General features: G+C 39.5%; 1 protein-coding gene across 3 annotated transcripts; it reads right to left on the reverse strand.

Moving 5' to 3' along the window:
• Positions 1 to 315: 315 nt before the first annotated feature.
• On the reverse strand, positions 316 to 23,321 carry LOC140068752 (carbohydrate sulfotransferase 9-like). Of its 3 annotated transcripts, none has more exons than XM_072114147.1 (4): positions 23,206 to 23,321; positions 9,149 to 9,286; positions 4,997 to 5,071; positions 316 to 2,667 (listed from the first exon to the last, which is right to left on the reverse strand). In XM_072114147.1, exons 2-4 carry the CDS (start codon positions 9,246 to 9,248, stop codon positions 1,817 to 1,819), a joined length of 1,026 nt encoding a protein of 341 aa, XP_071970248.1. In that variant the 5' UTR covers positions 9,249 to 9,286; positions 23,206 to 23,321; the 3' UTR covers positions 316 to 1,816. The 3 variants fall into 3 exon arrangements, with proteins under 3 accessions (XP_071970248.1, XP_071970250.1, XP_071970249.1); XM_072114149.1 differs by lacking the exon at positions 23,206 to 23,321 and adding an exon at positions 6,620 to 6,666 and having other exon boundaries at positions 9,149 to 9,221; XM_072114148.1 differs by lacking the exon at positions 4,997 to 5,071.
• Between the last annotated feature and the right edge of the window lie 1,069 nt (positions 23,322 to 24,390).

Below are 24,390 nucleotides of genomic sequence, written 5' to 3' on the forward strand. Positions count from 1 at the left end.
TGCCCCCATGTAGTATACAGCCAGCCTGCCCCCAGTAGTATACAGCCAGGCTGCCCCCATGTAGTATGCAACCAGCCTGCCCCCTAGTAGTATACAGCCTGCCCCCCAGCACTTAAAAAAATAAACCTATATACTCACCCTCCGATGCTCGGCGCGGCTCCCCGATGTTCCCATTGTCGGCTTGGCTCGTTTTCTTTCTGCCGTGCGGCTCGTCTTCTTTCTTCGGTCTTCTTTAACTGCCGGCATGGACAAGGCCATGTTTTCTTCCAGCAGGCGCATACTATGATGCTGCCTCTGCTGACGTCATAGTATGCGCCGGCCGGCCGGAAGATAACAAGGCCGTGTCCATTCCGGCAGTTAAAGAAGATAGAAGAAAGAAGACGTCTCGAGCCGACATCGGGGACATCGGGGAGCCGCATGGAGCATCGGGACGCCGGAGGGTGAGTATATAAGTTTATTTTTTTATAGACTTGTGTATAAGCCAAAGTGACATTTTTCAGCACATTTTTTGTGCTGAAAAACTCGGCTTATACACGTGTCGGTAAGCTAGATTCCCAAGCGGCAACAAAATTATGCGGGTCAATGAATGCAAAAGCGGGTCAATGCTGGAAAAGTGGCGGATTCCCAAGCGGCAACAAAATTATGCAGGTCTAGTGAATGTCGGAAAACCACCAATTTTGTGGATCCGACACTTCATAAATAAGGTGCAAGAGGTGCAGCAAGGGGAAAAAAATTGAGTTTTCCCTGTGACAGTCAACAATTATTGCCCCCAAGGGCAAAAAAATAGGATTTCCACATGTCACCAGAGCAGTGAAATAACAGTATTAGCAGATTCTAACTCATGTATATCACATTGATAAGACAATAACATCGTTTTCTCTGAATTGCTTTGAGACAACAAATGTAATATTCATCCTATTCATGGACCCAGCATAGCAATGTTATTTGTGTGCGAGGCATTCTGGTCCCAACATTCCTTTCATCAATACAAAATAGAATAGATTTTTTAATGTGCATCTTTTCTTAAGTTTTAGTAAAAATAGGTCCACTCACTTTTGCTGTAAAAGTAACCAATATAAATGGACTTTAACCAGGGGCGTAACTAGGAGAGGCTGGGCCGCATAGCAGATTTTTTAAATGAGCTCCTCTTCCCCCTTAAAAAATATACATAGTATACACTCATATAAACACACATTAACATACTTATATATACAGTATATAGACATACAGCAAATACACACCATATACACACACATACAGCATATCGACACATACATACAGTACCATATACACCCATGCATCATAAACACAGACATACAACAAACACACATGTATACAATATTATATACAGACATTCAGCTTATACCCAATACCCCAGATCCCGGGGGCCCCCGTACACTGTGGGCCCCAAAGAGCCCGCTATGGCTGCTACCACTGTAGTTACACCCCTAACTTTAACCATGTAATTACTTGGCCCTTTTTTGTTTATGTGTTTCCATTTTAGGGCGGGGATTGGAACTTTTATTTTTTAAAATATTTTATAACTTGAAAAATTTTTTTTTTACTATTTTTCAGACCCCCAAGTGTACTTTATCCCTATGTTGTACTAATATGTCACAAGTCGTTAAGGGGTTAAATACAGCATATATTGTGACATAATATTATACTGAAATTAATGTTGATGGTTTTGATTACTGAATGTCACTTTTCGATGATCTCAGTTACTCCTTGCCAGTGTGTATGTCAAATTTTGTAGCAGTAGTAGTATTAGAACAGTAGTAGTGGTCATAGTATAATGATAGAGAGAGACGTCTATTTAGGAGGCCTCGGTTTTTGGGACTTTAGAGTAAGTACTATTATAATTACTATAGTCAAACATGGAGAAGTCAAGACTATAAACGTTCATAAGTTTCCTGAACAGAACAGGAGAAATCGTGTCCAGATAACGTATAGTCAAGTCTTTGCCTGTACGGGAATCGTTAGAATGATGTTTCATTGTGGGGAATTTCAAATTTTCGTGGGCCCCTATGATTTTTAAAACATAATCGGCATCTTCCGTTATAGTCGTAAACTTGCCAATAAAGTCATATTTGATGCTGCACGGATCACAAAGCTCATACATCGGCTTCCAGTGAGTGTCTCGATGACTTGCGTTTTCCTGAATGATAAATTGGGCAAATTGCTCAAAAGTAAGGTTTAGTTTGGGATCAATGCCAAGTGTTCTTTTGATCTGGTTGGCAATGGTTTTAGAGTAGTAGACGTCATCCACGTGAAGAAACTTGTCTCGATAGGCAGATACAACTCTCTCCAGGGGATCTCGGGTGAACATCACTTTCGTATAATTTGCTAGAAGCTGTTTCTGAACTTCCGGAGGATATGCACCTAACTGTTTGAGTTGTTTGGAGCCATGTACCTGGTAATGCTTGAGGTCACCTGGTGTATGGCCAAGAGAGTCGTTCAGTAATAGAATGATGCGTTTCCAGTTTGAGCATCCCACCTTGGGCACCTCGCAATATAGAAATTTATGGCTATGTTCCACATATAACTGAGCAGCTACTTTCCGATCCAGCACATAGGATGTGCGGGTAAGGTTGTGCTCATCGCAGACAGATCTTATAGTAGCCTTCCTGTGTGCTTGAGATGCCAGGGGTGAATATTGGGAGCCATCTGTATAACAGAATAGAAAAATAATAAGCACTTACAGTTTGTTAAAAATACATTTTCTAACCACAAATAGCATCATCTTTATACATGTTACAAACTTACAAGACTTTGATGACATGAGCTTATATTAGGGGAGAATGGAGTAGGGGCACTCACAATTTATAATACGAATGCAATTTCTGCCATCTGAACTATGAAACCTCACTTCCTCTCGTCCATGTGTCGCCATAGTAACAGACTACACACACACCTGACTACAAAGCTTGTTTTGTGCCAAATACCTATGGAACAAATTAATGTATGGATAGTGATGGTTTTGTAGACACAATGGGGCACATTTACTAAGGGTCCGAACGGCGCATTTCGTCGGGTTTCCCAACTTTTTTCTGTTTTGCCCTGGATTGCCCCGGGTTTTTGGCGCACGCGATCGGATTGTGGTGCATCGGCGCTGGCTTGCATGCAACACAAATCGGGGGTGTGGAGGTCGGACAACCCGACTGATTCGGACAAACTGCAGAATTTAAAAAACGAAATTGTGTCGCGAGATCAGCACTTACATACACCTTAGTGAATCACGGGAAAATCCGAATCGTCGTCGGACAACGCACAGCGGGGATCGCGACGGGACGGGTAAGTAAGAGCGCCCCAGTTTTTCTCAATTTGCCCACTGTAGTTATTCCAATTGATCATTCCATTTTCTTAACATGAGGAATTGTCCTTCTGGGATTTTTGCCAGTGAAATTATTTGCGGTATAAAGTGTGACATCTCACTCTTTTCGGGTAAACAAATGTTGGTGGGAATTGGCATGGATGAGAACTATTTAAAGGAAATCTACGATCAAAATCCATCATGATAAACCAGGGACACTTACTCATAGATCCTTGTGGTAGTCTTCTTATATCTGTTATTCATGGCCTCCTTCCTTCTTAAATCAAATTTTAAAATTATGATAATGAACCAGAAGTGTTTGGGTTGGTGTTGAAAATGCCCCTCTGTGATCGGGCTTCACAGGAAGTCTCAACCTCCCCCTCTTCTCCCTCAGCACTTCCCCTTCGAGTTGCCACATGAAATCTCATTTCAATAGAGTAAGCTTCAGCACAAAGTCGGAGGGAGGAAGTGCTCCTTGCACACTGTCTCGCAACTCCCCCCAGAGCCCTTGTGACTCATTAGCATAATCTAAAAGTTGATTTCTATGGTAGGAGGCCATGTATAACAATTATCAGAAGATTACCACAGTGCTTTGATATATGAGTAAGTGAATCAGGTTTATCATGATGGATTTTGATGGTAGATCTCCTTTAGGAAATATGTTAAAAAGAGTTGTCCAGGATCCAAAGATTTGAAGAGATGACGGCACACCAGCTTGCATAGTTCAGCAGTTTGACTTGATATTGTAGCACAATCCCATTCACTTGAATAGGATTAGGCTGGACACAGGCCAAGTGATGGATGTACACAACGCACTGGCCAGTGTTGTAGAAGCGACACTCAAAACACTGTCACAACAGCTTTAAGGTGAGGATTATTAGGTGTACAGGGTGTCGGGCCCCTGACAATCACACATTGACCAACTATTTTAAGCATACGTAAAGAATTTCCGAAAGCAAGACAAACCCGTAAATATGAAAATGAACTAATAAATTTTGCTCGTAGCGGAGATAGATTAAAGGGAACCTGTCATCAAGATCCTTTTTCTGGCTCCCCTGGGTCCACATAGAGAAAAGTGTAAACATTGCCAAAGAGTTTTTAGAGTAAAACTGGCTTTTTCCAAAAATAGGATAAGTTAGATCAAAGTTTACCTCTCCGTATGCAGATTTGTGTCCCTAGTCCTATGGGAAGGGTCAGTGAAGAGAAGTTTTCCCCCCACCCTCGTGAAACCGATCCATCATGCGTCATACATGTCTGTCCGCCCCTGGCTATTCTCACGGTCAACATCTGCAGACGGACATGCACCCACCAGGTCTCTGCATCCATCTGCGCATGCGCCTCACTATGCTTGGTGTTGCAAGAAGAGGTGCCAGGGGCAGGCAAACATGTATGACGTCCTGAGGGGGGAAAGCGACGGGGGTAGGAGATATGTCTTTTTTCAAAATTTCAAATCGACGCATGGCAGAGCAGTTTCCCGAGGCTGGTGGGGGGACCTATCCTCCCTGGCCACCCCCAACACCTAGTTATATACAATTAAACAATATATTTTATTAAAGATTGTTGAAAATAATTTTTTTCCTTTTAGATCAATTTGAAGCAATGACAAGGAAACGCATCACAAGGTGAATTTGTCTTCTAACAACCATTCTTATTGACAGTATTTAAGAAACGCACACATCTCACCTAGTTCATGTTCACTATCCCAGCGTAGCCAAGAAAAGATTGCCATAGATTTCAAATCATCACTAGGTAGGGAGCCTAAAATTACATTTTTAATTAAAACCACATGAAACACTTTTTTATTATACTTTTATTTTCTAACTGTACATTTTATATTATTCCTCTGTACATGATTCTAGCTGTTTGTAATAGTATTTAGAGAGTTAGTTTGTGCTCTATGAAATGTGAGGTCAGCGTGCAGGGAGGTGGAACTGATAACCCTTGACTATGACCTATTGTTATTGCTTGATCCTTACAGCTAAATCTCTCTAAACTCAATCAGCTGAAAAATCTATGGAATCTTCTTCTAGACTTGAATTTCAACATGCCTAATCCTAATTCTCATAAACATAAATAAACCTGAAGTTAAGTTTTGTGCCGAACTTTGCAGGGTTCGGGTCCCCTGGTCCCAACCCAGAACTTCATTAGAAGGTTCGACTCAATGCCCACAATCGGTCCCTGCATGGACTCTTTAATTATAGCTGGCAAAGTCACCAAGAGTTCACCCTCCCAAAAATGGAGATGTGCAGAGACATCAGCATGTTAGTGCCGAATTGAAAGGGGTGCAGAATTTTAGCAGGGCCGCTCATCACTAGTTACAACTTCTTCTAGCCTGCTGGTAATAATAATAAAGAAATTACTGCTATAAAATTCCATTCCAGTATATTTCATTGGTCACTCGTAGACCTTTGTTTAGGATCAGTGAAAGATGGGTGCAGTTTGAAGTAAATCAGCCCTAAAAAGTGGATCTTAACATCCATTTTTCCTGTCTTACTTTGGACACATTCATGTGATGGTAGACTTAGTGATATTTGGTGTATGGGTGTAGTTAACAGCCAACTTAGCTCAAACCAGATGGGATACTGTTTTCTAGCAGAATAATGCTGTAGCTATGCTGGATGAAGGTGCCTACACTTTTTAAGATGTGACCCACTGGGAAAATATTTAACCACACCACATCCCCTCATGCTTTAAAGATGACCTTTCACCACTTCTCACATGTGGATATTAACATACTATAGGGGCTGCTTCACTGATTCAGGGGTATTTTGAATTTCCTTTCTAGCTCCCACAGTTGTTAATATATCAGTCCCAGTATCTGATCATTGTAATCCTCTCCACTGTCAGAGAGGAGGAGCTGGAGCATAGGAAGGGATTTGTGTTATGATAATCTTCTCAGATGTGTTATAACACAAACCTTCTGCTCCAAGACCTCTTCTCTGACAGTGGAGAGGATTGTAATGCTCATACACTGGGACTAATATCTCAGCAACCGTGTGGGCTAGAAGGTGAATCTGTGAAGAAGTCCCTACATTATGGTATGTTAATTTGCACAAAGGTGAGGTGGTCAAAGGTCCTCTTTAAAAGATGAACAACATTTGAAATTAACGATAACCTGTGAGGGCCAAAAGGGCTGCCAAACTAAGAATAGTGGTATGAGGGGCAGGTTGTCACCTACTGAGTATTTCAAGTGAGTGTGCCCGCATGTTGCACAGATGCTTCAGGCAACAATATGCAGGAGAGATAGGGTTGTTCTAAAGTGATCTTGAAATTATTAAAACCAGTCAAACCATCAAAGTGCTTTACCTATATTTGATGTTAAGGAAAGTTTCCAGGGTCAAAGCCATTCTTTTCTATGATAAAACAGTGATATGGTGGGTATCTAGTATATAAAAGTTGTATAAAATTACCTATTTTTACTTACTATTCATATTTATCAGTTGACTGGTTTAGAAAACTTGTTTTCAGAAAAGAAAAATTGGACTACAAGTGTCCAATGTATAGTTACATACGAGATGTCTCCCTTTTCAGAACAAGTCTTTTGTTCCTCTGCCACAGTCTCAGACAGTCTCATCGTATGCTTAGGAAGTCATGTCCCCTTGCCCCCTTGTGTGCTAATGAGGTAGCATCTAAAATACTTGGGGGATGACCATAGTAGGAAGGGTACAATGAAGGGTATTGTACCCTTTATATGGACAGTCTGGTCAAGTTTTCACATAGATGGAAGGGTCACTTTAAAGTTCTCCGTTCTCCTCGTTCTCGCGTCACTATGGTGCTACATGTTCAGCTTTTCTTACACATTTTTCTCATAAACACAAGAGATACTACATATTTTTGATACTGTGACCAATGGCGTGCCTCGGGCCGTGGGACAACAGAAGAAATGACAGTGGTTCAAGAAGGCAGCTTATTGGCTGAAGTGGGTTCCGTGGGCCACCAGAACTTTCGGCCAGGCACAATGCCAGAGCAGCCCGGGAATAGGGGTCCCTCTACCTCCCTCTAAGGGTTTTTTCCAGAATTCTGGAAAATCTCATAAATAATGTATAAAATGACAACAGGGAGGGTTACTTATCCCGGAAGACCTAATGGGGGGAATTAATGAGGATAGTCCTAAAATTCTCCCTGCCAGCACTTCAGCACCTGTTTCTATCAATGCTCTGGCCTCTTAGTAGATTCAGGTGTCTGGAGGAGATTTGGTGATCGCCTGCCCCGATCCCCATCCCGACATGCCCAAAGTGGCATGTGGGGTGAAGGGTGAAAAATCCGCGCAACAGGCTGGGATGGAGAAAATTTCATGCCTTCTTCACCAGAAAGCTAGCTAAGAAAGTAATAATAAATCTTCCCCGATATGTCCATGCAGTAGATTCTAGCTACAAAGTGACTTCATTGGCTGTAATTCTCAACCATGACTGGGGTTTCTGGCTATGACAGCTCTCATTGCAGTTCATGAAAGTGCATGGAGTAACCTTGTGACTCGATGGTTGCAGCACCTATCATATAATGAATACAAACCAATTCATCAGATTTGGAGTTTTAACTTGTGTCACACCCAAAATCGCTGTGTACACAAACAAGAAGTTGATCCCGGATATTACAGATGGAATCTGGCTGCTAGTCATCGCCTAGTGAGCGTAGCTTCATGGGCATACTATTTTGCATTATTGATGTCAGATCACTGCAAATACCTTTCAAAAAGGAGGGGTGAAATTAAGCAATTGTGTACATCCGTAGCAAATGTACATAAACGGAAAAGAGAAAAAAAGCAGACGTGTTGGCAAACAAGTACCGTACATTTTTATTAATTCACAAGAGGGCTTCCTCAGGGCGGCCGATACGCATGGGGCATTCTTGGTCTCTCCCCTTCTACCTGGACTTTTTGCTAATATGATGAATTATTAATATTTATTTATACTTTTTTTTTTTTTTTTACTTGGTGGCTACATCATTGCACTTTGCACTTTATATGATATTACACTACATCGGGACATAGCTATTCCATGCTATTTGACAGTGGATACATTTATATATATAAATATTTTTGCTTTATTGTGCATTATAATTACAGAAATTATATGTAGCTCCATCATTCATTATATTGATATTCTTCATATTTCGTGCATATCTAGTATTACTAAATTGTGGGAAGACCATTTTGTTCTTATCCCCTTTATAAGGGGTTTTTAAATGTTTTTATTTACCTTTTTTGTGAATTAATAAAAAAGTACTTGTTTTGCCAACACGTGTGCTTTTTTTCTCTTTTTCGTTTATGTATTACTGCATATACTCCATAATAGATATGGGTAAGCATGTGGTGAGTCGTGAGGGGAGGGGCAGCTATAGCCTGTGTCAGTCTCCACACTCATGCAGCTCCCTCACCACTTCCCACTTCATGTCATGTCCATTGAGCAGCAGAGGGAGGGGGATGGTGTGGAGGAGAGGAAGAATGTATGGGGAGAAGCAGGCACACACAGACTGCAGCTGCCCTCTCCTCATGACTCAACACACGCTGCTGGCATGAAGCCAGGTAATGTAAAATAAACTTTTATAAATTACTGAAATGATTCAAAATGCTGACAAAGACATTTTTTAAATCAGCATATCATAGGCAAATCATAGGCTATAAGAACCTAAAATAACATTCCTGGTTACAGGTTCACTTTAAAGGCTTAATACAAACCTAAAATATTTTTAAGCAGTAGTCGCAGTAGTAGCTACACTTTGCTAGGTGCCAATAGTTATTAGAATTGTTCTTTTGCCAAAGTATCCGAAGTTCAACTTTCACTATGATATGTAGCCACTTATTGGTTTAGCTATTTTACCTCTAGAAACACTTACTGAGTGCAAAGTGATGTTTACTCCATTGATTATGTAAGAAAAAGGCAAAGAGGCCGGAGATGACGATAAGTAGAAATATTTTCTGGGTCACTCTTCTCATTTCACTCTGATGCCCAATATTCCACTATAGTGCAATCCCTGGATGTCAAAATGATAAGAAAAAAATGAATGAAGCAACTTGCAAAATGAAGTTTCCATGTAAAATTATAGCAACATCTGTGTTTTTATATCATCTTTTTTATATTGTATTAAATCTTTATAGATATTTGTCTCCGCTGTAAACCAATGTGCACCCAGCTTTGCTAATTTATATATGGAATTCTCTGAAAATCTAAAAATATATTATACATAGATAATACCTAGAGAGAGCATATACATATATATATATATATATATATATATATATATATATATATATATATATATCAATATATTAATGACTGCATAATCATGTGGTCAGGGTCTCACAAAAACTTTACAGAATTTACGGAATACTTAAACCAAAATTCTGGCAACTTAGCTTTTACGTCAGAAGTTAATAGGAACAAGATAAGCTTTTTGGATTTGAAGATATACAGGCAGCCTCCGGGTTACATACAAGATAGGTTATGTAGGTTTGTTCTTAAGTTGAATTTGTATGTAAGTCGAAACTGTACATTTTATAATTGTAGTTCCAGACAAAAATATTTTTGCCCCGGTGACAATTGGAGTTTCAAATTTTTTTGCTGTAATGAAAACAAGGATTATCAATAAATCTTTGTTACAGACACTTTACAGCTGATAATTGCAGTCTGGGTCTATATTAAAGCCTCCAGAGAGCTTCACCAGAGGTCACAGTGGGAGTGTTTTTTCTGGGTATGTCGATTGGGTGAAGGAAAGGGGGTGTGTACTTTTTTCTAACCCTGATAGGTAGATACTCCGAAATGAAAAAGCAATTCAAAAAATGGATTTTATTTAAAGTCGAGTATTTGTAGAGGATCTATAGAAAAAGCATAAAACATTTTTATGGATTTGGCTAAATGAAAAACAGAAGAACTAAGTGAATAATGAAATTATATAATTATAGTTTACATAAATCATGGTATAGCTGCATTTAAAGGAAATCTACCATCAAAATCCAGCAGGATAAACCAGGGACACTTACTCATAGGTCCAGGCACTGTGATTGTGGGACTCTTCTTATATTTGTTATCCATGGCATTATTTCTTCTAAAATCAACTTTAACATTATACTAATGAGCCATAAGTACTATGGAGGAGTTACCAGGCTGTTATACTGTGCAGGAGCACATCACCCCCCCATTCTACCTGCTGCAATAGAAGGGGTAAGTTCTCCTGCACAGTGTAACAGACTGTGAAGACAGGGCACATGGTAATGCACTCCAGAGCCCTTCTGGCTCATCTGCCAGATTTTTGTAAAAGTTGATTTTTGAAGGAAGGAGACAATGAATAACAAATATAGGAAGATTATAACAGTCACAGTGTCTGGATCTATGAGTAAGTGTCCCTGGTTTATCATGCTTCGTTTTGCTGGTAGATCTCCTTTTGAAGGAAGTGCTGTGAGAGCAGAGGAGACAGTGTAGCAGCCTGTAAAGCCAGATCACAGACAGCCTAACTTAGCCCCTCAAGCTCATTAGCATAGTTGTAAAAGTTGATTCTAAAAGAAAGGAGGCCATGGATAACAAATATAAGCAGACGACCACAGTGCTGGTGCCTGGATCTATGAGTAAGTGTCCCTGGTTTATCATGATGGATTTTGATGGTAGATTTCCTTTAAATGTAACTATACTGCATCAAAATATCATTGAAGAAAACCTTTCCACACACACACTTCAACTTATACATCAAATTATTGTCATTTATTTAGTAGGTGGAACTCCACAAATTTTTCTCTAGTCTACACTGTTTCATTAGCTTCAGCACCTGGTATGTTAGGTGGGTTTCCTATCGATAGGTGGACGATCAGCAGCCAAATAGCACCCACCTGATAACCTAATAACCAAGCATATTAGACACTAAAACTGAAATTAGATAAAAAATACCTATTAATGATAGACTATGGGGGAGATTTACTTACCCGTTCCTTGGAGTTCACCAAAACTGCATTGTCCACCAATAATTCACTCTGCCGCGATTCACTAAGATCGTGCGCCCGATATCCTGCATGTGTCTCTTCCCCACTCAGGTCCACTGGAGTTCATCTTCTTCTTTCCGGTGCATGTAAGTGCATTGCCTTGCAACACAATTTGAATCTTAAATCCCGCGCTCAGTCTGTATCAGTCGTGCTCAGTCCGACGGCTACAACCCCCCCCCCCCCATATCTGTCGCATGAAAGTCAACGCAGCTGCGGCACAATCCGATCACATGTGACACAATCCCAGCGCAAACCCTTGTTAAATACCTGTCAGATCCCGAAATCGGTGAACAGTCCGAAGAAAATGCGATCCTCGACCCCAAGTAAATAAGCCCCTATGTGTAAGTAACATTGTTGTAGTTTCCCACACTATGTAAAGCAGATAACTGAAATAATTAAAGCATTGCACATCTGTAGACATTTTTATACGTTTAATGAGACATTCATAATTGTAGATATAGTGCTATCCCATTAACAGTAGGGAGGATCCCAGAAATCCTAATTATACTTGATAATCTTATAGGTCAGAGGAAGATGCAAGGAAGATGAAAAGAAAATGAATCATGGAAATTCTTAGTTATATTGATACAAAGGGCTCAACAAACATAAGAGTATTACATTAGCTCCAAAGAAAACAATCTATACTGAATACAAACATCCTACCGAAATATTAATCAAAGCCAAAAGCTTGATTTAGGAATCCCACGTAGCTAGACAGAATCCTGATCGGATCTGATGAGATATTAAAAGCCATTACAGTATTTCTCCGGAATCCCGTGTATCATATATTCATTTTTGTATTGCAGTTTCATAAGTTGTGTAAATATATTTCACACATCGATTTCATATATCGATTTGTTATGGTTTCCTAGATCTCTGCTTGCTGTCATTCTATAGAAAACTTCTATGTTTACTTCCAGTGGACGGAAATCTGACCATGGTCACACAGGTGCACAGCTCGTTATATCACAGATATCTCCACTGGAAGTAAACATAGAAGTTTTCTATAGAATGACAGCAAGCAGAGATCTAGGAAACCATAACAAATCGATACAGAAAGAAGATTAGAAAGTTGTATAACTTTTTATAATACAAACAATAATCCAAATAACTAGTGGCAAAGTCTTAGTAAAAGCCGCCCACTAACTGACTATTGCAGGAGCCAGAAGACTAGACTATAGTGTATGAGGATCTGTGAAAACGAATCTCAAATAGATGCATATCAGTCAACGTTAAATCCGTTTTTTCATGGCCGAGAATCGGTTAGTTTGTGTGCATCTATATCTCATGAAACCACCAGAAAAACATGTATGTCAGACTTATTGAGAGCTGTAAATACCAAGTTATCACTTAAACTGCATTGTACCCATGTGTGACATCTGGACCTCTTCTACCAAATCTACAAGCAACATTTCCAACTGACTGTAAATTCAGGTCATAAAAGTACGGACTTTTGACCAGTGTATGTCATAAAAAAGATAGGAGAATGTTTTTATAGACTGGATGAGCTGTGCAGTTCTGTGAGGTCTGCGGTGTTCATTCTGGGTATCTAAGCTGTAGATACGCACCACATAGCAATCTATGTATTCAGTATAAGGCTGTGATGGTGTAATGTCCATGTAAGGTATATTTATATTGCTTAGTATTGTGCTTGTAATGTTCTCAAGCCAAGGACAATCATTGTGAACTGCACGCAGATAACATATTATTGGTCATTTTGGACACAAAGCAGGAACATAAAATGGTGAATCATTAAAAAAAAGGTGATTCATAGAGGATGTTTTTATCGAGAGACTTTAAGAAGTGACATACAGATCTCTACTTGTCCAATAATACACATTTATGACAGGATAACACGCTATGAGATATTCGCATAAGCAAAACAGGATTTTTTTTTTATTTCTACAAAGCTCTTCTACCAGACTTGATTTACTAGAAACATTAAATCCTTTTAGTGAAGATTTTGATCCTACTAAATTTCTCATGAAAAACTCCAGGAATCAGTTTCTCATTGAGAAACAACTTTGGGAGAGGATTTTTACTCAAGATGCAATTCTTTTTTTTAAACCGTAGTGAACAAGGCTCCAATGTTGGCACTTTGTAGGATTAGAAGAAAAGAAGAGAACTGCTTCAAGTGAAGATTTCAGAAGGTGAGTATAAACTATATGGGTATAAGCAGAGTGAATTCTCACCTTGTTGAGTTGTGTTGACAGGTACAACTTGGATTTGTCCACAGCCAATGTGGGATTCCACGGTATCGGTGTGCAGTCCATACTTATAAGGATGAATTGCCTCCGTGTCACAGAGTGACAACAAAGATGAATTGCTTTCGTTTTCTCTGGGGTTGGTGGTCCCCTTCTTGTTGTTTGGTTCAGGACATCTCCATTGGGATCTTTGTTTTAAAGGATTGGATAAGAACTTACAATTCCATAGTTACAAAAAAATGGTCCAAAATGCAGTTCAAGTCCGGAATCAACTCTTAGAAACTGAGGATGAGTCCATTGTATATTCAAAATGCGTTTTGAAAGATTTTTTTGTAAACCATTTAATGTTTTTTTTTTCAATTAAATGATTTTTAAAACAAGGATCCCAAAATTAAAGAAAGGGGACCACCGACCGCAGAGAAAACAGAGGCATTTATCCATGTTGGCATTTTGGGATTTATAAGTGACTTTTGTTTTTTGGATGATTTTTTTCCCTGGCTGCACCTTGTATGCCATATTTATGAACTGTTGGCACCACAAAAAAGCTGTTTTCCTGACTATTTTATTTTTTGTCACAGCTGTGGAGTCACAACACTTTTCCTGAACTTCTAGTTTCCTGACACTTTTTTTTGGCGCACAGTTAGAGCTGCTAACAGCTGGTCTACCAAGTTTCCATTTCCCCTTCATGAATGGGGAGTTCAGACCATTCTCGGTTGTGTGTCCATTCATGCATATCTTGCGCCACAATCTACTATCCAAGTGTAAATTACCGCCCAATTCGTGCACCAAAAACCCGGACACTGCAACACTAATAACAAATGCCCCCTCTGTCGCTAAACGTTTTGCCATCACTACTCTATTCTTATACAGATGTGACCTTTTCCAATAAACATTATGTACCTGCTGGGATCCCCACCAATACAAATTACCCTAAATATAGAAGAGAGGAGACTTGTGCTATACACTAGACCAGTGGTCCACAACCACTGGGCCGTGGCCCAAGACCGGGCTGTGGAACACCCTGTCCTGGGCCACGGCCAAAAGAACTTAAAAAGAAAAGCTGTATACTTGCCTCCAACTTCTTCGCCCTGCGTTCTCCCGGCAGACGGCCGTAGGCACTTCTATGCACGCTGCCACACACTATGACATGGCTAATTAAATCATAGTTCTTTATTTTTAAGGACACTGGGCAGAGGGCATTACTATTGGGTGCTGGACAGGAGACATTACTGTGGGGAATGCACAGGGGTCATTCGTATGGGGGCTTGGCAGGGGACATAAATGGGGGTTCCAGAAAAGAGGGTATTTTAGATGGGGAACTGCAGGATATTACACTTTAGATATGAGATTAGAGATTAGATATGGCCACGTAATTTTTTTGTTCCAGGGACCATGCCTCCAGTCCTTGAAAAAATTTTTTGGGTGTAGCCAGTCCCTGAATACAAAAATGTTGGGGACCACTTCACTAGACTTTTCTAAAATCGGTTGTAAATAGGTCTCACATAGGGGCTGCTGCCGTCTTCTTAAATGCTGCTTTGTTTTAACCTCATGTGTGTTTTATGGTGTTTTTAGAGGAGGCAGGTGAAACAGGTGCCCAGTTCTGTACACACAGCTTGGCACCTGCTCTTAATGCCCAAACGACACAGCAGGATGCCTGGAGCAAAACAGGAGGAAGAGATTTAGTATAAACTTTGGCAACAGTTAGACTGTGAATATATTCCCGGAAACAAAGACAGTTGTCTCTCCAATATTAAAGTGACAGTACATGGCATAAAATTGGACCTGTGAGTAACACATTGGGGCTCATTTACTAAGGGTCGTGCACTTTCTTGTAGGCTAAAACAGTTTGCACAGGTAATGAAGAAGTGTGTGCGCTGCGATTGTGTTGCTTGTGACCCTTTTGTGGCTTCCATGCGGCACAAATTAGGGGACGTGCCGTCAGATGGTCCGACTGATTCTGACCGAGCACCGTATTTGACTTGTAAATAGTTTTGCACACCCTATGTTAAAGATGCACCACAAAAAAGTTGGTGAACTCTGTCGGACCAGTGCACGGAAGCGACAGATTCATGATTTCTGGCGCACGATCTTAGTGAATCGCTGCACGCTGCATTACTTTAGTGAGCACTAGTGACTTTGTAAGTAAATGTGCCCCATTGTTCCACGAAATCCTGTGAAACACAATTGTAGTTTTTCCTTATTACTCAATTTACAAATAGTTTATACAAATGTAATCACTTCTGTCTCATCTTTAACAACGTACTATTGTTATAAATTATAATGAACACAATGTTATCCTTCCCTGTAATTAACCCTCCATCTAAATGTTCCTATAAAGGAATGTAGATAATTATACAAACAATTGGTGGGAGGGAACATATCTGGATGTTTACATAAAGGGAATGTACCGATAGTGATACACGTCAGCTTTTAGTCATTATCTATTGATGTAATGATGGTCAGTGTTATCTATATAGAGGTCATTGTACACGGAGGGGGAGGAGATAAGCTGTGATTTCATCTATTGTCAGTAGTAATGTAATGATGGGTCAGTGTTATCTTTATAGAGGTCATTGTACAGGGAGGGGTAGGAGATAAGCTGTGACATTATCTATTGTCAGTAGTGATGTAATGATGGGTCAGTGTTATCTATATAGAGGTCATTGTACAGGGAGGGGGAGGAGAAAAGCTGTGACATCATATATTGTCAGTAGTAATGTAATGATGGGTCAGTGTTATCTATATAGAGGTCATTGTACAGGGAGGGGGAGGAGATAAGCTGTGACATCATCTATTGTCAGTAGTAATGTAATGATGGGTCAGTGTTATCTTTATAGAGGTCATTGTACAGGGAGGGGGAGGAGATAAGCTGTGACATCATATATTGTCAGTAGTAATGTAATGATGGGTCAGTGTTATCTATATAGAGGTCATTGTACAGGGAGGGGAGGAGATAAGCTGTGACATCATCTATTGTCAGTAGTAATGTAATGATGGGTCAGTGTTATCTTTATAGAGGTCATTGTACAGGGAGGGGGAGGAGATAAGCTGTGACATCATATATTGTCAGTAGTGATGTAATGATAGGTCAGTGTTATCTTTATAGAGGTCATTGTACCGGGAGGGGGAGGAGATAAGCTGTGACATCATCTATTCTCAGTAGTGATGTAATGATGGGTCAGTGTTATCTATATAGAGGTCATTGTACAGGGAGGGGGAGGAGATAAGCTGTGACATCATCTATTGTCAGTAGTGATGTAATGATGGGTCAGTGTTATCTATATAGAGGTCATTGAACAGGGAGGGGGAGGGGATAAGCTGTGACATCATCTATTGTCAGTAGTGATGTTATAATGGGTCAGTCTTATCTATATATAGAGATCATTGTACAGGGAGAGGGAGGAGATAAGCGGTGACATCATCTATTGTCAGTAGTGATGTAATAATGGGTCAGTGTAATCCATATACATGTCATTGTACAGGGAGGAGGAGAAGTTGTGACTGTGAATATTGGAGTTCTACTCTCAGACACTTCTGATAAATATCCCCATAGACAAAGTGACATTCACAGGCAAAGACAGTCAAAGACAGAGAAAGTCACAGACAAGTACTGAGACACTCAGAGACACAGTCAGAGACAGAGGCAGACAGAGAAAATCGGAGATAGAGACAGTTGGAGACAGACAGTGTTTTTTAAACAGATTATTCGACCATAAAGAGGGGTTGCTTTGTATATGCCCAATAACTTATTCGTCTTTTCACGGACATCTTCAGCAAAATGTCATTGCTGGGCAGAAAAAGTGAACCGTTCAGCTACAATTCTGGGCAGAGATTTAAATGTAAGGAACTCATCATGGTGATCTTTTTCTTCTGCTTTGATCAATGATCAAGAAGAATGATTTAGGAGTGTCATACCCAATGAAGCAAGCATTTTCTAATAATCTAATCCCCTTTACATCAATTACATTAAAAAGTTTATTAAAAAATCTAGAGGTGGTCTAGGGGAGAGCCGTTAAAAAACTTGTAGGCTTGTACTTACCTTCTCCGGTGCCCCCTTTCGTCGGTGCCAGGCCCCAGTTTGTTTACAGATGCAGACACACTCCGCTCCACACTTTCTGCCCACCTGGCACACCCACCTGTCCTATGTCCTAACGCCTGATACCGAATTAGTTTCAGTGTGGCTTGTGAATGAGGGACGGGTGTGCATGCAAGGGGGCGGAAATTTTCAGAGCAGATCACGCCTCCCCGTGTAAACAAGAAGGGGCACAGATAAACAGCTGCACGGTACACGGTGGGCTCCAGAGGAGGTAAGTACAATTTTTTTTATAGCCTTCCTCCCCCCGCTCCACCAGGCCATCTCTACATTTTTTAATAAACTCAGACAATTCCTTTAAGTGCAGGTTTTCAGGTCCGAGCATTCCAACACAAACCATGGAAAGTGGATCGGTTGTCATGGGCCAGTTGGATGGCCACCAAGGTCTCCTGATCTGACTCCCTTTGGAGTTTAATCTTTGGTGTCATCTGAAGGAAGTTGTCTATGCTGTGAAGATACAAGATGTGCAGCATCTGAAACTGATACTGGAAACCTGTGCTAGCATTTCTTCTGCAGTGTTGCAATCAGTGTGTCAATAGTGGAAGAAGAGGGATGCATTGATAATCCAACACAATGGGCAACATATTTTATAAGTGGTCATAAACTTGTAAATAATTCATGAAAGAAAAAAGTTAAAACCAAGCACGCCATTGTTTTCGTTGTGAAATTCTCAATAAGTTTGATATGTTACATGACCTTCTTCCCATTGGAAAAAAATAAATAAAAAACGTCCGACTTCAAAATGGCTGTTATGGTCAACACCCATCTTGAAAAGTTTCCCCCCTCCCATATACTAATGTGCCACAAACAGAAAGTTGATATCACCAACCATTCTCATTTTATTAAGGTGTATCTATATAAATTGTCCCCCCTTTATATATATATCTAATATATAAAGCTAAGTGTATGTGTGTGTGTATGTGTGTGTGTATGTCCGCTAAAGGAATCTGCACTGTCACGTTCCCTGTGACTCAGGGAACGTTACAGGCTAGTTTTTGAGCCCCATGCTTTCCAAAATACCCTTATTAACCACCATATACAGCAGCCATTGTCTGCTGCTGCTGAGGCAGTTAGAAGCTGAGACGTGATTGGTTGCTGTTTTTACACAGGTCATTAGTATGAGCTTCAAACTTTGATTTGTTACTATAGGCAACGAGTAAAAGACAGCTCATGGGTTAGGTAAGATGGATAGAAAACAGAGATAAGAGAGATTTATCAGAAATGTATGAGCTAAAACTGTTCCAGTTGCCCATGGAAACCAATCAAAGATCACCTGTAATTTTATAAACAGCTGTGGGAAAATGAATCTTGAGCTCTGATTGGTTGCCATGGGCACCTAGAACAGTTCTGCTCTCAGACACTTTTGATAAATATCCCCATAGACAAAGTGACAGTCACAAACAAAGACAGCTAGAGACAGGCAAAAACAGAGAAAGACACAGACAAGTACAGAGACACTCACAGACAGTCACAGTCAGAAAATCAGAGATAGAGCTAGACAGAGAAAACTGGAGACAGAGATAGTCAGAGTTGGAGACAGACAGAGGCAGTCAGAGACAGGGACAGTCAGAGACAGTCAGAGACAGTCAGAGATAGAGAAAGTCATTGAAAACCAGAGTCAAAAACAGATAGAGATTGTCAGAGACAGTTAGAGATGCTAAAAAGAGGTGTAAGGCAATGGACTGGATGGACTGGAATTCCCTTTTCAGCTGTCTCTATGTAATTACCCAGCATACCCTAAGCAGCAGGTGACAAAGTTCCCCAAAGTGCAATCACAGCGAGAAAGACAAGAAATACAAACAAAGAAGAATGGTCAACAAATATGTGTCAAAAGCGGGAAGACGATGCAGTACATGATTGACAGGCAAAGAGATGAAACAAAATGATCAATGCATCCTCAGCCCTACCTTAGGGACAGAGGCTGGCACTAAATATCAAACAAACACATATTTACGCTTTATATAGCTTTCCATAGATCTTGTATAATTCCAAATGTTTACCATATTAATAATAAAGTCTAAATTGCACCTTCAGCTCCCTTTTTAATTTTATTGCTTAATAATTAAAGGACACTCAATAATTCTGTAGGCGTTTCATGTGTAGCAGACATTTACGTCAAATACAGAATTAGAATAGTAATACAGGATATTTCTTGAATTGTATGCATCATCATTACATCACTACTGACAATAAATGATGTCACAGCTTATCTCCTCCCCCTCCCTGTACAATGACCTCTATATAGATAACACTGACCCATCATTACATCACTACTGACAATAAATGATGTCACAGCTTATCTCCTCCCCCTCCCTGTACAATGACCTCTATATAGATAACACTGACCCATCATTAAATCACTACTGATAGTAGATGAGGTCACAGCTTATCTCCGCCACTCCCTGTACAATGACCTCTATATAGATAACACTGACCCATCATTACATCACTACTGACAATAGATGATGTTACAGCTTATCTCCTCCCCCTCCTTGTACAGTGTCCTCTATATAGATAACACTGACCCATCATTACATCACTACTGACAATAAATGATGTCACAGCTTATCTCCTCCCCCTCCCTGTACAATGACCTCTATATAGATAACACTGACCCATCATTAAATCACTACTGATAGTAGATGAGGTCACAGCTTATCTCCGCCACTCCCTGTACAATGACCTCTATATAGATAACACTGACCCATCATTACATCACTACTGACAATTGATGATGTCACAGCTTATCTCCTCCCCCTCCCTGTACAATGATCTCTATATAGATAACACTGACCCTTCATTACATCACTACTTACAATAGATGATGTCACAGCTTATCTCCTCCGCCTCCCTGTACAATGACCTCTATATAGATAACACTGACCCATCATTACATCACTACTGACAATAGATGATGTCACAGCTTATCTCCTCCCCCTCCCTGTACAATGACCTCTATATAGAAAACACTGACCCATCATTACATCACTACTGACAATAGATGATTTCGCAGCTTATCTCCTCCTCCTCCCTGTACAATGATCTCTATATAGATAACACTGACCCATCATTACATCACTACTGACAATAGATGATGTCAAAGCTTCTCTCCACCCTTCCCTGTTCAATGACCTCTATATAGATAACACTGACCATCATTACATCACTACTGACAATAGATGATGTCACAGCTTATCTCCGCCCCTCCCTGTACAATGACCTCTACATAGATAACACTGACCCTTCATTACATCACTACTGACAATATATGATGTCACAGCTTATCTCCTCCCCCTCCCTGTACAATGACCTCTATAAAGATAACAATGACCCATCATTACATCACTACTGACAATAGATAATGTCACAGCTTATCTCCACCCCTCCCTGTTCAATGACCTCTATATAGATAACACTGACCATCATTACATCACTACTGACAATAGATGATGTCACAGCTTATCTCCTCCTCCTCCCTGTACAATGACCTCTATATAGATAACACTGACCCATCACTACATCACTACTGACAATAGATGATGTCACAGCTTATCTCCTCCCCCTCCCTGGACAATGACCTCTATATAGATAACACTGACCCATCACTACATCACTACTGACAATAGATGATGTCACAGCTCATTTACACCTATATCTGCATAGGAGAATCCCAGAAATCTTTCCATAAAAAAACTATTTCAATTATCGTCCAAAAGATTCAGCGGCTGAATTCCATTACTACAAATATACTACACATGTATCACCCATGTGGTGCTTTGCTTTCCAATAAAATGTCATTCTTTCCCTTATATATACATGACTTTTTTTATGGATGAATGTATTAATAAGTCCGTCTTCTCCTAATTGAGGTCAAAGATTGATCAGAATGACATAACAATGTGCCGCACAAAAAAAAGAGTATTTAAATGACATTAGTAGATTTGGGCTGATATATTACTAGAGTAACTTTTTTATACTATGTCAACTTTGAATCAACTTCAACTTTCTTGTAGAACGTCATGTAATAGAAACTCACTGGCACAATATTTGAAAGGTTTCACTTGCTATATCTAGTGCCCCTCAGTATATAATAGAATACCTGACCACTTTATGGGACAAGTCTATTTTTACATGCGTATTAGGAAGATACTTTTTTTTATTAAATCCTGCAACTCTGAGAAGTTGCTGTCTAAGAAAGGCTCCAGACATTCCCATACAAGTTGACATTCATCTCCGAGTATCATCATAGTATCTTATACAGGCAGTCCTCGGGTTACGTACAGGATGGGTTCCAAAGGTTTGTTCTTAAGTTGAATTTTCGAAACTGTATATTTTTTAATTGTAACTCCAGACAAAAATTTTTAGTGCCCGAGTGACAGTTGGAGTTTCGAAATTTTTTACTGTAATGGGACCAAAAACTATCAATAAAACTTTATAACAGACACATTACAGATGATCATTGCAGCCTGGGACTAAGTTAATGACATCCAGAGAACTTTAACTAGGGGTTGTCTGTAAGTCGGATGTCCTTAATTACGGGACCACCTGTACATGTATCAATCTTTTGCCTTGCCTTTTTCTTTAATTTCTGAGACTTTTCATGGTGCTTGTGCTCATTTGTGACTTTATTTTGTGCCTAAAATAGTGTCCCTTCAAAGTTCCCCATAATCCAGTTTTCTAGAAAAGTTGCAAAATAATTGCAAATTTTTGCGCAAATCTAAGGCTGCCCCTGACCAGACATAGAGATTAGTTGGGGAACTGTTTGCGACTTTTGGAGACTTTTTGGAATTTTTTTTTTCAAAAAGTCGCAAATTCACTACAGACATACGCCACATGTATCAATAAAGAAAAGTCTCAAAAAACAGATGGAAAAAACAGACATTTGATTCATGTGCCCCATAGTATACAAGCTTGGAAAACGAAGAAGTAGGAGAATGCACACACGTAAACATCAATGCTACAAACTGGACCACACAACAACGACTAACAAACAAAAACCTTGTGAGAGATCCCAGGAATTAAAAAAAAGGTACAATTATTTAGTCTAGTAAATTCTTTAATTTATATAATTTTACTTTTCCGTACCAAATCACAATAAAAGTTAAAAAGTCTAAACAACTAAATACAGGCAGTCCCCGGGCAATGTACAAGATAGGTTCTTTAGGTTTGTTCTTAAGTTGAATTTTTAGGTAAGTTGGAACTGTATATTTTATAATTGTAACCCCAGCCAATTTTTTATTTTTTTTTTGTCTCTGTGACAATTGGATTTTAAAAATGTTGGATTGTCATAAGAACCAGGATTACCAATAAAGCTTCATTGCAGACACCTTGGATGTTATAGATGTTTATTGTAGCTTAGGGCTAAATTACAGTAAATTACCAATATACAGAGATTCGTTTGTAACTAGGGGTCATCTGTAAGTCGGGTGTTCTTAAGTAGGGGACCACCTGTAATGATCTCTCTCTCTATGCAACAGCTTATTTAGTTACTTATACAATATCAAAAACTTTTAGATGAAAGTTACCATGCAACAACTTTTAGCACTTGTCACAGCATGTTCTTGTCACAGACAGTTCCGAAAAAGTTACTATGCAGTGATGTCGCAAAGTAAACATTGTTGCTTACCTGGTGGAACAGAAGCTGTCCTTCTCGATGAGCTCTCGTCGACCTGTCCTGTACAGATGCTGTCACTCATATGCTATTCTCCACCTAGTGTTAGTATATGTAAAGGTAGAGTCACCCCTCCCACATAGATGAACTATCCTCACTACCTGTGGGTGTCATTGTGAGGAATCTGCAGACAGATCTGCTCATTTTACTGTGTAGTAAACTGTTATCTGCTTTAGTTTCTGCTCCCAGAGGACAAATGACCTATAAATCCTACAAATGTAATAGGTAATGGTCTGGTTTATTAGATATTATATCATGAAGAACACAGATCACCTGTCTGTACTTGTATACAGTGCAGCTAGTTATTTCACCACTGTTTTAGGGACGGTTATAGCTTCAGCCAACACTGGATATTCTCTGCATGACGGAAAACATTTGCAAATGTGCATGTGTAGAATTTTCCATGCAAGGGAATGACCTCTACATCATGTCTGGTGTCCGCATTGAAGAATACATGTAGAAAATGAGCAACTGAGCAAAAAAGTTCAATATTTCAAAATATATCGGTAAAAACACAAAAGTATCTTTATTTCAACCTGTTCTTTTTTTCTGGGACTTTTTACTTTTTTGAGACTTTTGCTGTCGTTTTTAATGTACACTTTTGTCTGCACCTTGTATATTTGTATTTTCCATATTTTTTGTACGACTTTTCACCAACGGATCTTAATTTTTCTCTATCTTTGCAACTTTTTAGGCATAAATCTTCACCTGGTCCAGTTGGATTTTTTCATGGACCCAGTTTTAAGATGTAAATTGTAATTATTCCACATGCCTTAAATTTTAAAATTTTGCACATAAACCTGTTGGGCATTGGAAATTTGGGCTGTTTTGTTTGTTATATGTTTATGAATTTTTGCATTCACATTTTATTTAAATTTATTGGTTACCTCTAAGGGTGCGGTCACATGCAACGTTTGAGATGCATTTTTAAACGCATTTCAGAAACGCAGGTGTCTTACATTTTACCATGCTGGTAAAATGTTTGCTTGGTTGGAAAGCGTTTTTGTCTTCATTGCTGGAAGTGTAAGCAGCTGGGAAAATCTTAACACAGATGCTTACACTTTCAACAATGAAGAGAAACGCTCTCAAACTCACCAAACACATGGTAAATTGTAAAACACATGCCTTTTTGCAATGCGT

Source organism: Engystomops pustulosus, chromosome 7 (genome assembly GCF_040894005.1).
Source record: "Engystomops pustulosus chromosome 7, aEngPut4.maternal, whole genome shotgun sequence".
NCBI classification, from domain to species: Eukaryota; Metazoa; Chordata; class Amphibia; order Anura; family Leptodactylidae; genus Engystomops; species Engystomops pustulosus.

Bases quoted from the DNA above. Each gene is read 5' to 3' on its own strand.
- LOC140068752 (XM_072114147.1), bottom strand. From the start codon at position 9,248: ATGAGAAGAGTGACCCAGAAAATATTTCTACTTATCGTCATCTCCGGC. The intron at 5,072-9,148 runs GTAAGTGTTTCT...ATGTAATTTTAG, and splicing joins TAAACATCACTTTGCACTCA to GCTCCCTACCTAGTGATGAT. The intron at 2,668-4,996 runs GTGAGATGTGTG...TCTGTTATACAG, and splicing joins GGATAGTGAACATGAACTAG to ATGGCTCCCAATATTCACCC.